Source organism: Salvelinus namaycush, chromosome 31, assembly GCF_016432855.1.
Source record: "Salvelinus namaycush isolate Seneca chromosome 31, SaNama_1.0, whole genome shotgun sequence".
Taxonomy (NCBI): Eukaryota; Metazoa; Chordata; class Actinopteri; order Salmoniformes; family Salmonidae; genus Salvelinus; species Salvelinus namaycush.
Window position 1 is genome coordinate 5923017 of NC_052337.1, and position 16729 is coordinate 5939745.

General features: G+C 41.8%; 1 protein-coding gene across 1 annotated transcript; it reads right to left on the minus strand.

The window, feature by feature from the left end:
* Positions 1 to 1934: 1934 nt before the first annotated feature.
* On the minus strand, positions 1935 to 16619 carry LOC120026498 (interleukin-31 receptor subunit alpha-like). Its single transcript, XM_038971378.1, has 16 exons — positions 16536 to 16619; positions 16101 to 16167; positions 14829 to 15113; positions 14595 to 14709; positions 14162 to 14322; positions 10764 to 10891; positions 10449 to 10611; positions 9508 to 9590; positions 7232 to 7439; positions 6664 to 6831; positions 5636 to 5734; positions 5341 to 5484; positions 5109 to 5249; positions 4658 to 4742; positions 4383 to 4464; positions 1935 to 3902 (listed from the first exon to the last, which is right to left on the minus strand). Exons 1-16 carry the CDS (start codon positions 16539 to 16541, stop codon positions 3351 to 3353), a joined length of 2487 nt encoding a protein of 828 aa, XP_038827306.1. The 5' UTR covers positions 16542 to 16619; the 3' UTR covers positions 1935 to 3350.
* Positions 16620 to 16729: the final 110 nt, after the last annotated feature.

The following is a 16729-nucleotide window of genomic DNA, read 5'->3' on the forward strand; positions in this document are numbered from 1 at the left end:
ACTTGTGGTTAAATTTAACTATAAGTAAAGCAGTGCTATGCAAGTTCCCTGCCCATCTGGTTCGAGGTCAGATTTACAGAGATTACTGGTACAGTATTATATGTACTGAAAAGGAAGATTTGTGTATTATTTCTTACAGGTATATATTTTTTCTATATGATTTTTTGTGTTGTCATGAAAAGAGTTTTAAGATGTGTTTTGTTTGGAATGTACAGATCTCAACTGGACCTCCAAATTAGTTTCTACATCCAGGAGTTTGCTCAGAGAAATTAATGTACATTTACCGACATTTGAATGTTGTTACTTATGAAAACAACTATTCTGACATCCCTCAGTTAACACTACGGTTTCCATGTATACAGAAAACAGCCTCGTGTTTCACTGCATGCCACCATAACATGCACCCTTTTCGGAGCAGTTTTAAGTATGAAATAAACTAGTTTAAATGCCAGATTTTTTTTTTTGTCTTCATTATTTCACAAAGTCAACATTGTTATCCATGTGAAGGAATCCAGTGTTGTGTGTTATCCATATGAAGGAATCCACAGTGTTGTGTTATCCATGTGAAGGAATCCACAGTGTTGTGTGTTATCCATGTGAAGGAATCCACAGTGTTGTGTGTTATCCATGTGAAGGAATCCACAGTGTTGTGTGTTATCCATGTGAAGGAATCCACAGTGTTGTGTGTTATCCATGTGAAGGAATCCACAGTGTTGTGTGTTATCCATATGAAGGAATCCACAGTGTTGTGTGTTATCCATGTGAAGGAATCCACAGTGTTGTGTGTTATCCATGTGAAGGAATCCACAGTGTTGTGTGTTATCCATGTGAAGGAATCCACAGTGTTGTGTGTTATCCATGTGAAGGAATCCACAGTGTTGTGTGTTATCCATGTGAAGGAATCCACAGTGTTGTGTGTTATCCATATGAAGGAATCCACAGTGTTGTGTGTTATCCATGTGAAGGAATGATTTATTATGCTTCTTGTAAAGCAGCATACAGGTAACTGCCAAAATAAAGGAAACCCCCAACATAGTGTCTTAATAGGGTGTTGGGCCACCACGAGCCAGAAGTGATTCAATGCGTCTTGGCATAGATTCTACAAGTGTCTGGAACTCTATTGGAGGGATGCGACACCATTGTTACATGAGAAATTCCATAATTTAGTGTTTTGTTGGTGATGGAAAACGCTCTCAGGCGGAACTCCAGAATCTCTCATAAGTGTTCAATTGGGTTGAAATGTGGTGACTGAGACACACACACCCTTTAATCCCATATGGTCCTGTGAGACCCCTCTTTCAAAGTCTCTGAGATCTCTTCTATCCATGGTAGCCAAAATAATGGGAAACTGAGTTTTTATACATGACCCTAAGTGTGATGGGATGTTAATTGCTTAATTCAGGAACCGCACCTGCTTTGTATCCCTCATTTACTCAAGTGTTTCCTTTATTTTGGCAGTTACCTGCATCTTTAGAGGGGTTTTTTTCAACGAGAACTTCACTAATAGAATAGAACCGAATATATTAATAAGTCAGAAATTCTGATTTTGTTATGCAACAAAATGTCATCAGGCAGACCATGGACTTGGAGTGAGGACTCAGTGAATTATCTTTTTTTTGTTGTTGTAAAGAACAGTATAGCGTCAAAACAAGGATGAGCTTCATGCCTCTAATCACTGGCTACGTAGGGTAACCCTAACCCAGAATGCACCCTAATCCTTATATAATGCACTACTTCTGACTAGAGCCATGTACACTGAGTGGACAAAAGATTAGGACACCTGCTCTTTCCATGACATAGACTGATAAGGTGAAAGCTATGATCCCTTATTGATGTTACCTGTTAAACCCACTTCAATCTGTGTAGATGAAGGGGAGGAGACAGGTTAAAGAAGGATTTTTATGCCTTGGGACAATTGAGACATGGATTGTGTATATGTGCCATTCAGAGGGTGAATGGGCAGGACAAAAGAGTTAAGTGCTTTTGAACGGGGTATGGTAGTAGGTGCCAGGCGCACCAGTTTGTCTCAAGAACTGCAACGGTTCTGGGGTTTTCCACACTCAACATGTGTATCAAGAATGGTCCACCACCCAAAGGATATCCAGCCAACTTGACAACTGTGGGAAGCACTGGAGTCAACATGGGCCAGCATCCCTGTGGAACTGAGGCTGTTCTGAGGGCAAAAGGGGGTGCAACTCAATATTAGAAAGGTGTTCCTAATGTTTTGTACACTCAGTGTATACTGTAAAGTTTATGTATAATTTGTTACTTTGCTAAATTGTTATGAAAAACAAATGAAATGCCTCCCTCTTGTGTCTGCATCATTTTACAAAGTGAAGAGTGCTTTACATTCAGTGAGACATTCAACATTAATAGAACAGAATATATTAGTCCGTCAGAGACTAAACGTGTGATTTTGCTTGGCTCCCATTCCTAACATTATTTTTCTAAATAAGTTATGATTCAACAAAATGTCATCAGGCAGATCATAGACTTGGAGTGATTTTGTTTTTTCTTTCCCATGACTCAGTGAATGATATTTTTTATAAAGAGCAGTACAGGGTCAAATCAAGGATGGGCTTCATGTCTCTCTAGTCACTGTCTGTGTCCCAAATGGTACCCTAAATAATTATATAGAGCACTACTTCTGACCAGAGACCTACGAGCCCTAGTCAAAAGTAATGTATTTTATATGGAATACGGTGTAATTTAGGACACAAACATTTACATTCTACATTTGAGTCATTTAGCAGATGCTCTTATCCAGAACAACTTACAGGAGCAATTCGGGTTAAGTGCCTTGCTCAAGGGCACATGCACAGATTTTACCTAGTCGGCTCTGGGATTTGAACCAGCAAACTTTTGGTTACTTGCCCAACTTCTTAACCGCTAGACTACCACCCAGCCAGTAACTCGGAGACATGTCCTGCCTCGCTTTGACCCTGTTACTGAAGTATTTCCATCTTGGCACACTCGCTTTCAGTTCTGAGGAAGTGGTGCTGCAACACCCCTCCCCCCAAACCAAACGGCGTACTGGACGGGAAGGGGAAGCGCTTCAGTTGTACCAACAGCAGTCCTTCTCAACGACAAGAAACTAAAACATTTGATGAGATATAGTCTACCACATACAACAGTATAGATTGATATTTATGAGTCAAATTTAAAGAACTGATATCTATCCATCTTTACAATTTACAAATACACATACAGTACAAATGGCCATAAAGTATAATTACAAAATGGATATTTCGAAGTACCACTAACACAAAAACGCAATAGCATATATGAGACATTAAAACTGAATGAATAAAGGTACAGGAAAGACAAGTCCACTGGATTCAGGAGTGTGTTCATGTCCGTTTACTTTCCCTCACCCTGTGTTCAAACGTGTCCAGAGTGACGTACGCAGTGAGAGGAGCTGTGCTGCTATGCTGCTGCGTGTCCAACAGGCTTCTACTCTCCTCTGTGGCCCCCGACGTCGCCTCGCCTCCCCCCAGCCCCAACCTCACAGGGCATTCCCCTGGCGTCTGCAGCCTGTAGGGGTTGACGGGACAGCTCTCGGAGGCCTGGAGGTCTGATGGCTCTGATGATGAGTCCTCAGAGGTGGTTGACTCCAGCAGGTTGATTTCTCCGTCTTGTTGAGCCAGTAAAGGGAGGCGGGTTGGGGCCAGGCCCAGGTTACTGCTCTCCTCTCTGGGTTGGCTGTCACAGAAGGTCCTGCTACCGAAGCCAGAGCTCCATCTCTCTGTCTGGTCACAGACTGTCTCTTTGCCCATGTCCTGTATGTCCTCGTCTTCTGTAGAGGTTGACCCCATGATGTCGTCCATTATGGTGTTCACCTCACAGGGGTAGATCATCTCACAGAAGGTCTCGAGTTCAGACGGGTTGTTAAAGGGTTGGATCTGTGGGGTGACAAGGACATGTTTCCAAAAAGGAATGGTGAAGACAGTAGGGACGATGGAAACTGTAGCCTATTGAGCCAACATGAAGACCAACATTTTATGTATTTCACCAGGTATGTTGACTGAGAACATGGGGACTAGTTACAGGGGAGAGAGGAAGGGGGTTGAATGAGCCAATTGGAACACAAACAGTTTAATCCATAAGTAATAGTCATAAAGTGAAAGATTTGTGTTGAAATGTAAAGATTTAAATGTATATCATATCCCTTTTCTTCAAACTAGTGAAATGGAAGCACATGTTCAATACAGTATCCATTGTCTATACTATAGGATAGGGCTAAATGGAATGTGTTTTGTGTTTGGGGTTTTAGGCTGTGTTTCTGTATAGCACTTTGTGACATCGGCTGATGTAAAAAGGGCTTTATAAATAAATTTGATTGATACAATATAAAAAGATGATCATGTCATTATCATGTTTACCTTATGACAATCCTGTGAAGACCAGAATTCCAGGGAGCTGAGACCGGGGTTGGGCACTATCTTCTCCTTAAATCTTTTCCACCTAGGGATCAGTTAACCAATGTTACATAGAACATCCAATCATCTGACTTGTCTGACATAATTGACTTGAAGTGAGTGATGGGCAGTGCACTAAATAGGGAGCCATTTGGAACACAACCATTTACTGTCTGGACATATACAGGGAAGAACATCTGCAACTTTAAAAAGGTTCTGAGATCTACGGCAGAACATACTGAATGACACAGAAGAGTCCAGTGACTAGGATGATGATGACGCCGAAACCACCGAAGACACAGGACATTATGATGAAGGTCCTGCCTGATGGGACAGACACAGAGACGTTATGATGAAGGAATAAAACAGTAAATACTGTTTTTGGACAATTGAGCGGTAGTGTATGTATGGGGCAAAATGCTTTGTTAGAATATGTCAGAGAACCACAGAATTAAAACCACTGGTACAGACGAGTGCACGCAAGATGGCCGCAGATCCAGCCTGCACGGAAGATCGACTTGAATGTCCGTTCTAGTAACTGTAATTCTATGGTTAGAACATTTGCTACTATAACCCTGTGTGGATACATGGAATGAATATGTAGCATCATAAAGAGACTTTTAAAGTGTCAATCTGTGTTACCATGAGTTACTATCAGATGGTGGGTGAAGCCTACAGACATGACCTTACTGTATCTGCTCGTTGTGAAGTGAATGACGCTGCTATTGGTTGCCCCAGTAACAGCGCTGGCCATGACATGGACACTGTATCTGGTGTCTGGTTGGAGAGGCTCCAAAGTCACTCCCTGTTTCCAGCTATTTACCGTCACATCTGAGAGGGGAGGAAAAACAACCGGAAATGACACTGGGTACAGTTGACGTGCCGTTATAACAAAGTTTAAACAATGTTTCAGGAGACTTACTCAGCTCTGGTTGTGTTTCAGTCTTGTAGAACACAGTGTAGTTGACGACATCACCGCTACATTGGCTCTGAGGCACAGCAGTCCAGTTGACCTGAGCACTTTTGTCTTGAACATGTACATCAACGGAGGAGATATTCCCTGGAGCTGAGTTGATCAAGAAAATATGATTTAGTAATCCATTTATTTGGGACAGATACAATTAAAACATTTAAATAATTTGAACAAATAAGAATATGAAGATACATAGCAATTATCCCAAAGGACCAATAGAAAGAGAGGAAAATGTGAACGGTACCTCTTTGTACTGAGCAGATCTGAATGACTTTTTCGAGTCCTGTCTTGTCATCGTAGAGTGGAGTTACTGTGATGTTGTATAGTTTAAAAGGCTGCAGGCCTATGAGAGGGAGGGAGAAAATGTCTTGTCATTGTAGAGTGGAGTTACTGTGATGTTGTATAGTTTAAAAGGCTGCAGGCCTATGAGAGGGAGGGAGAAAATGAAAACAGCCCAAAGTAGATTCCTCCAATTGTTTACCGGGATAACAGGAGGAGTGGTGTTCATTTAATCTGGGATGTTTTCACACAATATTACCAGTTGATGTAATAATGTTTACATACTGTTTTACCCACTTTATATGTATATAATGTATTCTAGTCATAGCTCATCATATAAAAACAAAAATATTGATAGGTGTAATACCTAATTGTAGCTAGAAATACAAACATTTCGCTGGCCCTGCGATAACATCTGCAAATCTGTGTACTCGACCAATAAACATTGACTAGATTTTTGATCCATCTAAAAGCTTTCTGCTTATCTTTCACCTAACCACATCAACGATAAGCTCAATGGATCTTCCTCTAATGCACATTGTATGAGTCTATTCAAACCCATAGAGAAACCACAGCAAAACAATTAAAATTATTCCTAATGACCACAGTAGAAAATGAAACTCAAACCTCGAGTCATGTCAAGCACTCCAATGTCAATGTAAAGTTACATAAAGTAACATAATCAGGATCCAACTATACATCCACCCATTAACTCACCCATCCATCCATCGACCTACCCACCCGTCCATCGACCTACCCACCCGTCCATCAACCTACCCACCCGCCCATCAACCTACCCACCCGTCCATCAACCTACCCACCCGTCCATCAACCTACCCACCCGCCCATCAACCTACGCACCCGTCCATCAACCTACCCACCCGCCCATCAACCTACCCACCCGTCCATCAACCTACCCACCCGTCCATCAACCTACCCACCCGTCCATCAACCTACCCATCCGTCCATCCATTCTTTAGAATCCAAGCTCACCAGTCAATGTGATGTGAGTGTCTTGGCTCTGTAGCCAGGTGTATGTATCTCCATCGGTGGTCCAGTCTATGATGTAGCCATGGACAGGGTAGAGAGGAGGAACAGCCCAGCTGACCTGGATGTCACCGTCATGGGCAGAGGCCTGGGTGCCCCTAACCTGGGGGAGACCTGACACACATAAACTCATATGAATGTGACACTGTAGTACACAGAGGCTTAAAACCACTTCTAAATAACACTTACTGTAAATAACAAACGAGGACAGGTACTTTTTCTACAGGAAAACTGTGCCTTTCTTCAGCTGTCCATAAGTATTTTTATCAAAGTAGAAGAAGTTTAGTAGCTTAAAATGCTTAGAGGCTTTTGTTGAAACATTGAGTTTAGTGTAGCAGTAGTGTCTGTATTATAAAGACTAGTGAGATAGTATGATACATTTATACTACTAGATAGATATATCATGATAGATATGACTCATATCTGCTAGCTAATAGCTTTGCAATGAGTCACATGAAACTAAATAGGATAACTGGCAATTCATATTGAATATGTGTCAAATATAGCAACTTACTTTGTCCAACGGCCGGTACATAGATTGACTGTTCAGAAAATGTGGTGTCACCGCGATAGGCAGCGAGAGTGACTCTGTATGGCCGCTGGTCCACAGTGATAGAAGCCTTATCCACAACAGTGTCCAAATGTCTGTCAGGTATGTGCTTTTCATCAGCCATGTACGTCAGCCTGTATCCATCGATGGCCTTGCATGCAGGGGAGATGCTCTGTACAAAGTAGAAAAGTGGAAGTTAGAAAATACGTCACACCCAGTCAGAATCATCCCCATTTAGAACAAATTAATATTTTGAGTAAGGTTTGAGATTTACTCATATTTTTTAGTAGGGTTACAAAGGGGGGGGGGGTATTACTGGTACCTTTCGAAGTTAAATCAGTAAGCTACTAGGCTTTTGGTAAAGTTAAAGTATTTGATGGAATTTATCACACGTAGATAATAGGCAGAATCTACCGCAAACCCAGAGCTGATTAGTGAATGTGGTGGAGGCAAAACTTGAGAAACAGGAAAAAGCCTCTGCACACTTCCTGTCAGATGCAAATGTATTTAATTGTAGCTGAGCTTTCAGTCAGTCGACCTTCATCAGGTTGCCCGAAAGCTGAGCTTTAAAATACATTTGCATTTGACTGCATCTTTTTCCTGTTTCTCAAGGAATTTATCACACAACATGTAGTGGCCTTTATGAGTACTTCAGATTATCACAGCTGTCTGTAATGACCTCTGGCACTTTGGTGAATACCATTGGTGTTTAATTTTTTACATTTCTTTTACATATAACCTTTATTGAACTAGGCAAGTCAGTTAAGAACAAATTCTTATTTACAATGACGGCCTACCCCGGCCAAACCTGGACAATGTTGGGCCAATTGTGCGCCACCCTATGGGACTCCCAATCACGGCCGGATGTGATTCAGCCTGGATTCGAACCAGGGACTGTAGTGATGCCTCTTGCACTGAGATGCAGTGCCGCTGCGCCACTTGGGATCCCAAATATGAGGGTTTCAACATGAAATATCCTTTGTTTATATTATTTACACACTTTTGTTTATTGTAAATAAGAATATATTCTTAATTAAACTTACCTAGTTAAATAAAGGTTAAATAAATAAAATACAAAAGTAGTATGTCTTTGGTGTAAATGTTTTGGTGTCAAACTGGTGACAATTATGAAAAAAGTCAATAGTTGGAAGAGTTGCAGAGTTCATTGAAAATAATGCTAATGTTGATTAGATGCGTTTTTCATTAATTAGGCTATTTCCTCTAGAACCATATGGTCTATCCACTAGAAAGCAATGGACAAGATATAAACAAATTAATACTATAGATGAATACATAATTTAGAGTATAAATTACCATAAATTATCTGTTAATTACCAAAATTACAACAACAAAAAAATCGTTAACTTTTTGTAAATTAGCGGTAGTTTTGCAACCCTAGTTTTGAGGAAGGAAACTTTTGGTAGAGTTATACAGCTTTGAAAGGCTTTAGACCAAGGGTCTCCAACTGTGGTGTTGGGGAGATACTGGGTGAGGAGGTTGTAGTTTCAGCCCACCACTAACACACCTGCTTCAAGGTTTCAAGGATATTTTTATTTGTAGAATCAGATGTGTTGGTGGTGGGCTGGAACAACAGCCTGGGTACACTGTAGCTACCCAGGACCAGAGCTGGAGACCCTTGGTAGTGACTAACCAATACAGAAACCAGAACAATGCCTATTTAAGCAATAAGGCCAGAGGGGCTGTGGTATATCACCAATATACCACGGCTAAGGACTGTTCTTTAGCACAATGCAACGCAGAGTGCATGTATACAGCCCTTAACCGTGCTATACTGACCATATACCACAAACCCCAGGAGGTGCCTTATTGCTATTATAAACTGGTTACCAACGTAAATTAGAACACCCGTGGTATACAATCTATTATAAACTGGGTGGTTCGAGCCCTGAATGCTGATTGGCTGAGAGCCGTGGTATATCACAGTATACCACGGGTATGACAAAACATTTATTTTTACTGCTCTAATTACATTGGTAACCAGTTTATAATAGCAATAAGGCACCAATATACCACGGCTAAGGGCTGTGTCCTAGCACTCCGCCTTGTATGTGAACAGCCCTTAGCCGTGGAATATTGGCCATATACCACACCCCCTCAGGCCTTATTGCTTAAATATACCACGGCTGTCAGCTAATCAGCATTCAGGGCTCGAACCACCCAGTTTATAATGTTGATTATGTAAAGTGCTATACATGAGCTTCCTTCCATAGGCTCCCTACCTTCCACATCAGGTGCACTGTTCTTGTCCCAGTGTTGTCTGGTGCATCCATCTTCCTCCACAGGTCCAACTGTACTGTGCTCACTGTTGACATAGAAATAATAGAGTTTAGCCTAGTTTGAATAAACACATGTTCCAATTTAAAGTTTCATTTTGAATATAGGCCTCTTTCAAAAAGCCTCACAATGTTACAAGTCATTTTGTGATGTACTGTCGGAGAATGTGAAGTAACATTCAATACTAAGACTGAAACTGAAACATAGCATTTAATATTAAGACAAACTGAAAGCATTCTGTGGCTGACTGATGTGTTCCAGAAAACATAATGGGTGATTAGTTCACAATGTTTCTCACCACAATCCATTTCCCAAACCCTACGCCACCAACTAGACACAGACCACAGCTCTGTTTAAAATACTTTCAAAATGCATCCTTCCTATTAATTCTCATCGAATGAGACAACTGGGTTGGTGAAATTGTTTCAGCCACATTGCTTATCTCTATCAAACCATGCCAGATTATAATGTGGGGAAGCTTACAGCAGAAAAAAATAACATGATAACGTTTGATAAGGGTGCATGACAAACACACAGACCGCGCGTGCTATTCAATCAAGGTCTAATGCCTCATTCTTCAAGCACAGCAAAACATGTGCATTCAAATTCATGTCTACAACAACCTCAAAATGTTAACAGTGAAAAACAAAACAGATGGCAGAGACATCATAGCCTCTCAGAGTAGGATAGCTGATCCTAGATCACATTTAGCCTTTTAGAGCATAATTAATAAGATTACATGGACAAGGGGGAGCTGATCCTAGATCAGTACTCTGAGACATATACCTATCATCTCAAACATGCCTTCTGAAAGGGTAGATTTTTTTTACTTCTCCTGGAAACCTGTATAGCGATTGTGATTTACTGGGGCTTTATGTTTTCTTACCGTTGAGAGAGGAGAGAACTGTCACCTGCCTGCTCCATTCACTCCAGGGGGCCTTGTCTAAAGCACAGCGGACAGACACTGTGTGGTTGGTGCATGGCTCCACTTCAACAGAAGTGACAGAGGCTGTCTTGGCCATTGTGTTCATAGATGTATCCATTACATGCTGGACATTTACACAGGGAGAAGAAACAAAGATATGAGTGGCAAAAAAAACAAACAGTCACGTTAACTTCGACTAGTCTGGGAAAATAGCACATTGCACTAAACAACAAACAAATCACAGACAACGTAACATTGAATAAATGAGCGGTGTACCTTGGCATATTTGACTTGACAGTGTATGACCTGGTTAAGAAAGTCTGTGCCTCCTGGTCTTTCCCATTCAACCCTTAGATGAGCAGGGAGAGGAACCACCCGCACATTCTTTGGAGGGTCAATTTTCACTTGAAAAACAGGGTAAGTAATGTCAGGTTGGGCGAGTAATGTCAGGTTGGGTGAGTCATGTCAGGTTGGGTGAGTCATGTCAGGTTGGGCGAGTCATGTCAGGTTGGGCGAGTCATGTCAGGTTGGGCGAGTCATGTCAGGTTGGGCGAGTCATGTCAGGTTGGGCGAGTCATGTCAGGTTGGGCGAGTAATGTCAGGTTAGGCGAGTAATGTCAGGTTGGGTGAGTCATGTCAGGTTGGGCGAGTCATGTCAGGTTGGGCGAGTAATGTCAGGTTTGGCGAGTCATGTCAGGTTGGGCGAGTCATGTCAGGTTGGGCGAGTCATGTCAGGTTGGGCGAGTCATGTCAGGTTGGGCGAGTCATGTCAGGTTGGGCGAGTAATGTAAGGTTGGGTGAGTAATGTCAGATTGGGTTAGGTAAGTAATGTCAGGTTGGGTGAGTAATGTCAGGTTGGATGAGTAATGTCAGGTTAGGTGAGTAATGTCAGGTTAGGTGAGTAATGTCAGGTTAGGCGAGTCATGTCAGGTTGGGTGAGTCATGTCAGGTTGGGTGAGTAATGTCAGATTGGGTGAGTAATGTCAGGTTGGGTGAGTAATGTCAGGTTAGGTGAGTAATGTCAGGTTAGGTGAGTAATGTCAGGTTGGGCGAGTCATGTCAGATTAGGCGAGTAATGTCAGGTTGGATGAGTAATGTCAGGTTAGGTAAGTAATGTCAGATTGGGTGAGTAATGTCAGATTGGGTTAGGTAAGTAATGTCAGGTTGGGTGAGTAATGTCAGATTGGGTTAGGTAAGTAATGTCAGGTTGGGTGAGTAATGTCAGGTTGGGCGAGTCATGTCAGGTTGGGCGAGTAATGTCAGGTTGGGTGAGTAATGTCAGATTGGGTTAGGTAAGTAATGTCAGGTTGGGTGAGTATTGTCAGGTTGGATGAGTAATGTCAGGTTAGGTAAGTAATGTCAGGTTGGATGATTAATGTCAGAACTCAATTACACAAACAAGACAATAGATAAACAAGAAATACTGGTGTAAGGATATTGAGCTTTACGATGGACGACAATCCAATTGTCCACTGGTATGACTGGTCATTTAATTTGCTTTGAACGGTGTATACACACACAACTAACTTACAGTGCCAGTCAAAAGTTTGGACACACCTAGTCATTCCATATTTTTACTATTTTCTACATTGTAGAATAATAGTGAAGACATCAAAACTATGAAATAACACATATGGAATCATGTAATAACCAAAAAGTGTCCAACAAATCAAAAAATATTTTAGATTTTAGATTCTTCAAAGTAGCCACCCTTTGCCTTGATGACAGCTTTGCACACTCTTGGTGTAACGGATGTGAAATGGCTAGCTAGTTAGCGGGTACGCGCTACTAGCGTTTCAATCAGTTACGTCACTTGCTCTGAAACCTAGAAGTAGTGTTGCACCTTGCTCTGCAAGGGCCGTGGCCTTTGTGGAGCGATGGGTAACGATGCTTCGTGGGCGACCGTTGTTGATGTGTGCAGAGGGTCCCTGGTTCGCGCCCTGGTCGGGGCGAGGGGACGGTTTAAAGTTATACTGTTACATTGATGCTGTTGACCCGGATCACTGGTTGCTGCGGAAAAGGAGGAGGTTGAAAGGGGGGTGAGTGTAACGGATGTGAAATGGCTAGCTAGTTAGCGGGTACGCGCTACTAGCGTTTCAATCAGTTACGTCACTTGCTCTGAAACCTAGAAGTAGTGTTGCACCTTGCTCTGCAAGGGCCGCGGCCTTTGTGGAGCGATGGGTAACGATGCTTCGTGGGCGACCGTTGTTGATGTGTGCAGAGGGTCCCTGGTTCGCGCCCGGGTCGGGGCGAGGGGACGGTTTAAAGTTATACTGTTACATTGGCATTCTCTCAACCAGCTTCCTGAGGTAGTCACCTTAAATGCATTTCAATGAACAGGTGTGCCTTTTAAAAGTTAAGTTGTGGAATTTCTTTCCTTCTTAACCTGTTTGAGCCAAGATATACAGAAGATAGCCCTATTTGGTAATAGACCAAGTCCATATTATGGCAAGAACAGCTCAAATACACAAAGAGAAACGACAGTCCATCATTACTTTAAGACATGAAGGTCAGTCATTCCGGAAAGTTTCAAGAACTTTGAAAGTTTCTTCAAGTGCAGTCGTAAAAACCATCAAGCGCTATGATGAAACTGGCTCTCATGAGGACCGCCACAGGAAAGGAAAACCCAGAGTTACCTCTGCTGCAGAGGATAAGTTCATTAGCGTTACCAGCCTCAGAAATTGCAGCCCAAATAAATGCTTCACAGATTTCAAGTAACAGACACATATCAACATCATCTGTTCAGAGGAGACAGCGTGAATCAGGCCTTCATGGTCGAATTGCTGCAAAGAAACCACTACTAAAGGACACCAATAAGAAGAGACTTGCTTGGGCCAAGAAACACGAGCAATCGACATTAGAGCGGTGGAAATCTGTCCTTTGGGCTGATGAGTCCAACTTTGAGATTTTTGGTCCAAACCGCCGTTTGTTTGTGAGATGCAGAGTAGGTGAACGGATGATCTACGTATGTGTGGTTCCCACCGTGAAGCAGGGAGCGGGGAGGTGTTATGGTGTGGGGGTGCTCTGCTGGTGACACTGGCGGTGATTTATTTAGAATTCAAGGCACACTTAACCAGCATGGCTACCACAGCATTCTGCAGCAATACGCCATCCCATCTGGTTTGCACTTAATGGGACTATCATTTGTTTTTCAAAAGGACAATGACCAAACACATCTCCAGGCTGTGTAAGGGCTATTTGGCCAAGAAGGAGAGTGATGAGTGCTGCATCAGATGACCTGGCCTCAACAATCACCCGACCTCAACCCAATTGAGATGGTTTGGGTTGAGTTGGACCGCAGATTGAAGGAAAAGCAGCAACTGCTCAGCATTTGTGGGAACTCCTTCAAGACTGTTGGAAAAGCATTCCAGGTGAAGCTGGTTAAGAGAATGCTAAGAGTGTGCAAAGCTGTTATCAAGGCAAAGGGTGGCTTCTTTGAAGAATTTTAAATATATTTGATTTATTTAACACTTTTTGGTTTACTACATGATTCCATATGTTATTTCATAGTTTATTTCTTCACTATTATTCTACAATGTAGAAAATAGTAAAAAATAAAGAAAAACCCTTGAATAAGTAGGTGTGTCCAAACTTTAGACTGGTACTGTATATAAAACATCATTATTTGATTGCAAACTTCTCCAGAGTCAAAGCTGTGCGTTCTGATTACATACCTGTATCCCAAGGATCCAATTCCAGTGTGTCCGAGATTGTCTCCCAAACTGTGCTTTCAGCTCGCACAGTGATGTAATTTAGCTTTGAAAGCATCGGCAGGCTCTTATTAAAAGTGCATGACATGCTTCCAGAACTACAATGATCACTCTCCCATGCATCCCTACATAAAAAGAGACGAGAAAACAGAAACTTTGATTACGTCCCAAAATGAAGACATTTGGTTACATACCCTGAAGAAGACAGATTGTCAGTCGATACGTTGGTTATTAAATTATTGCATCTCAGCTGTGGGGCTCTCTTTTTCTTACGTCCCAAATGGCACCTTATTCCCTACATAGCGCACTCCTTTTGTGCGTTATTCCATATGACAAGGGAATCTTGCAGTCTACGTTGCTATACTAAGAGGAAGCTAGGTTTTGAGTCAGAACTCACCATTTCCTATAAACGGTATATGTTATTTTCGATGTGGGTTTGATCTTGTGCTCCCAGTGACATGTAAAATCTTGTTGTGAGATATACGTGACACATGATATGTTTCTGGGTTTCCCTGTTGAAAAAATTAAAGGACATGATTTATTCTATCGTAAAAACCATTCCCCAGATGCCATGATAATAACGTTAACGTATTGAAAGTAACGCACACCAACAATGTAAGTAGGTACGTACAGTATGTTTGTATGATGGTACCACCCAAGACTTGCTGAGTTAAATGGCTGTGACATTGTACTATTGCTTTTGGAAGGGATAGATTGTAGATGGTCACCGCAGCAAAGGAGGTGTTGGTTTCATAGCAGCTTTCATCTATGCTCTTGTTGTTGATCGTCCAATAGATTTTGCCGTAGCTGTCTGAGATTGTCTTGTTGCATGTCTTCTTGAACTTAATCTTAATATTGGAGCCAAATTCAATGTATGGGTCTTTTGGGATAACTTCACATCTTTGTCCATATTGTCCTGTTGATAACAAAACGTGAAACTTTGTAATAAACAAACCATGACAAAGAACTTGAGAGATGACAGTGCGGAGATGACAGTACAAAAGCCTGCACTAAGACCAACATTCAGCACAGAAAAGTAAATAGAGAATGAGCGATGACCGCCAACTCCCCAATTTCTAACCACTCAATATGCAATTCAAACAAAGTGGTAATTCCGCAGCTATTCTGGTAAACAGCTGAGGGATGGGGCTGGAGATCTGTGACCATTCAAATGAAAACAGAGCTATGTATGTAGGGACTGACGATCTACAATATAAACATTATAGTATTGACCATGTTTTGATGCTACATAGTGTTTGATTACAATGGCATTGTTTACAAACATTAGTTACACCATATATTTGGGTTCTGATATGGTACGAGAGTTGAACTAAGCTCATACACTGTACAAAACATTAGGAACACGTTCCTAATAAGTTGCACCCCTTTTGTCCTCAGGACAACCTCAAATCGTCAGGGCATGGAATACGTGTCACAAGGGTGCCGGCCTGTGTTGACTCCAATACGTCCCACAGTTAAATTGGCTGGAGGTCCTTTGGATGGTGGACCAGCAAGGTAAACACACACAGGAAACGTTTGAACATGAAAAACCCAGCAGTGTTGCAGTTCTTGACACAAACCAGTGCGTCTGGCTGGTTCAGACACAAAATAATGCTTGCCCATTCACCCTCTGAATGGCACACACACACACAATCCATGTCTCAAGGATTTAAAAATCATTCTTTAACCCATCTCTTCCCCTTCATCGACATTAATTTAAGTGGATTTAACAGGGGTCGTCAATTTGGGTTTATAGCCTTCACCTGGTCAGTCTATCATGGAAGAGCATGTTGTTTTTTTAACCTTCTCAATAATCAATGGTATATCAATTTGAAAGTCAAATAAATGGAAGTTGCAATCACAGATTGCCCCTTTAATTCATTACTATCAAATAGGAACTCACCTTCAGAAATTGCTGGGAGCAAAAGGAAGATTGACAGGACTAGCGGAGTTGCCATCCTTCTCAGACCCTTGGCAGACAAGAATGGCATGTCATGTCTTTCAAGTAATACAATTCCCTCTCCAGCAAGTGGAGAAACAATTTCACTACATCTAAACTAAATCGCATTTATAAGCAACGGGTTTTAATAGCACAAATGGTTATTAATGCCGCATCTACAACTAGTTAAACGGAAACATCATGACGTCCGATCTAGCAAAAGGTCAGTTGGATGACTGTTCAAATCGATTTTTTTCCCCATTCGGACTGCGTTTTTTCTGAGTTCAGTTGTTTGAAAGCACTGAAGTCAGATTTACGAGTTGCCAAATTGTTTTAAACGCAGCTACCGGTCAGGTTTAAAACGTTAAATTCGGTACTCCATTATAAACCTTATCATACCTTCATACTCAATGTCCTGTGGAAAGTTGGTAGTCGTGCCTTCAATTCACAACCCCTAAGAACAAGGACTGGATGGGTGTGCTGGCCATTGCACAACAAAAGTTTACTGACAGGAAATGAGGAAACAGGATGAATGCCAGGGGACTGAATTTAAGCACTCAGCTAGATTTTACAAGTGAAACTTAACTCAGAGC

Bases quoted from the DNA above. Each gene is read 5' to 3' on its own strand.
- LOC120026498 (XM_038971378.1), bottom strand. The intron at 15,114-16,100 runs GTGAGTTCCTAT...TGTTATCAACAG, and splicing joins GCTCCCAGCAATTTCTGAAG to GACAATATGGACAAAGATGT. The intron at 5,250-5,340 runs GTAAGTCTCCTG...CTCCCCTCTCAG, and splicing joins TGAAACACAACCAGAGCTGA to ATGTGACGGTAAATAGCTGG.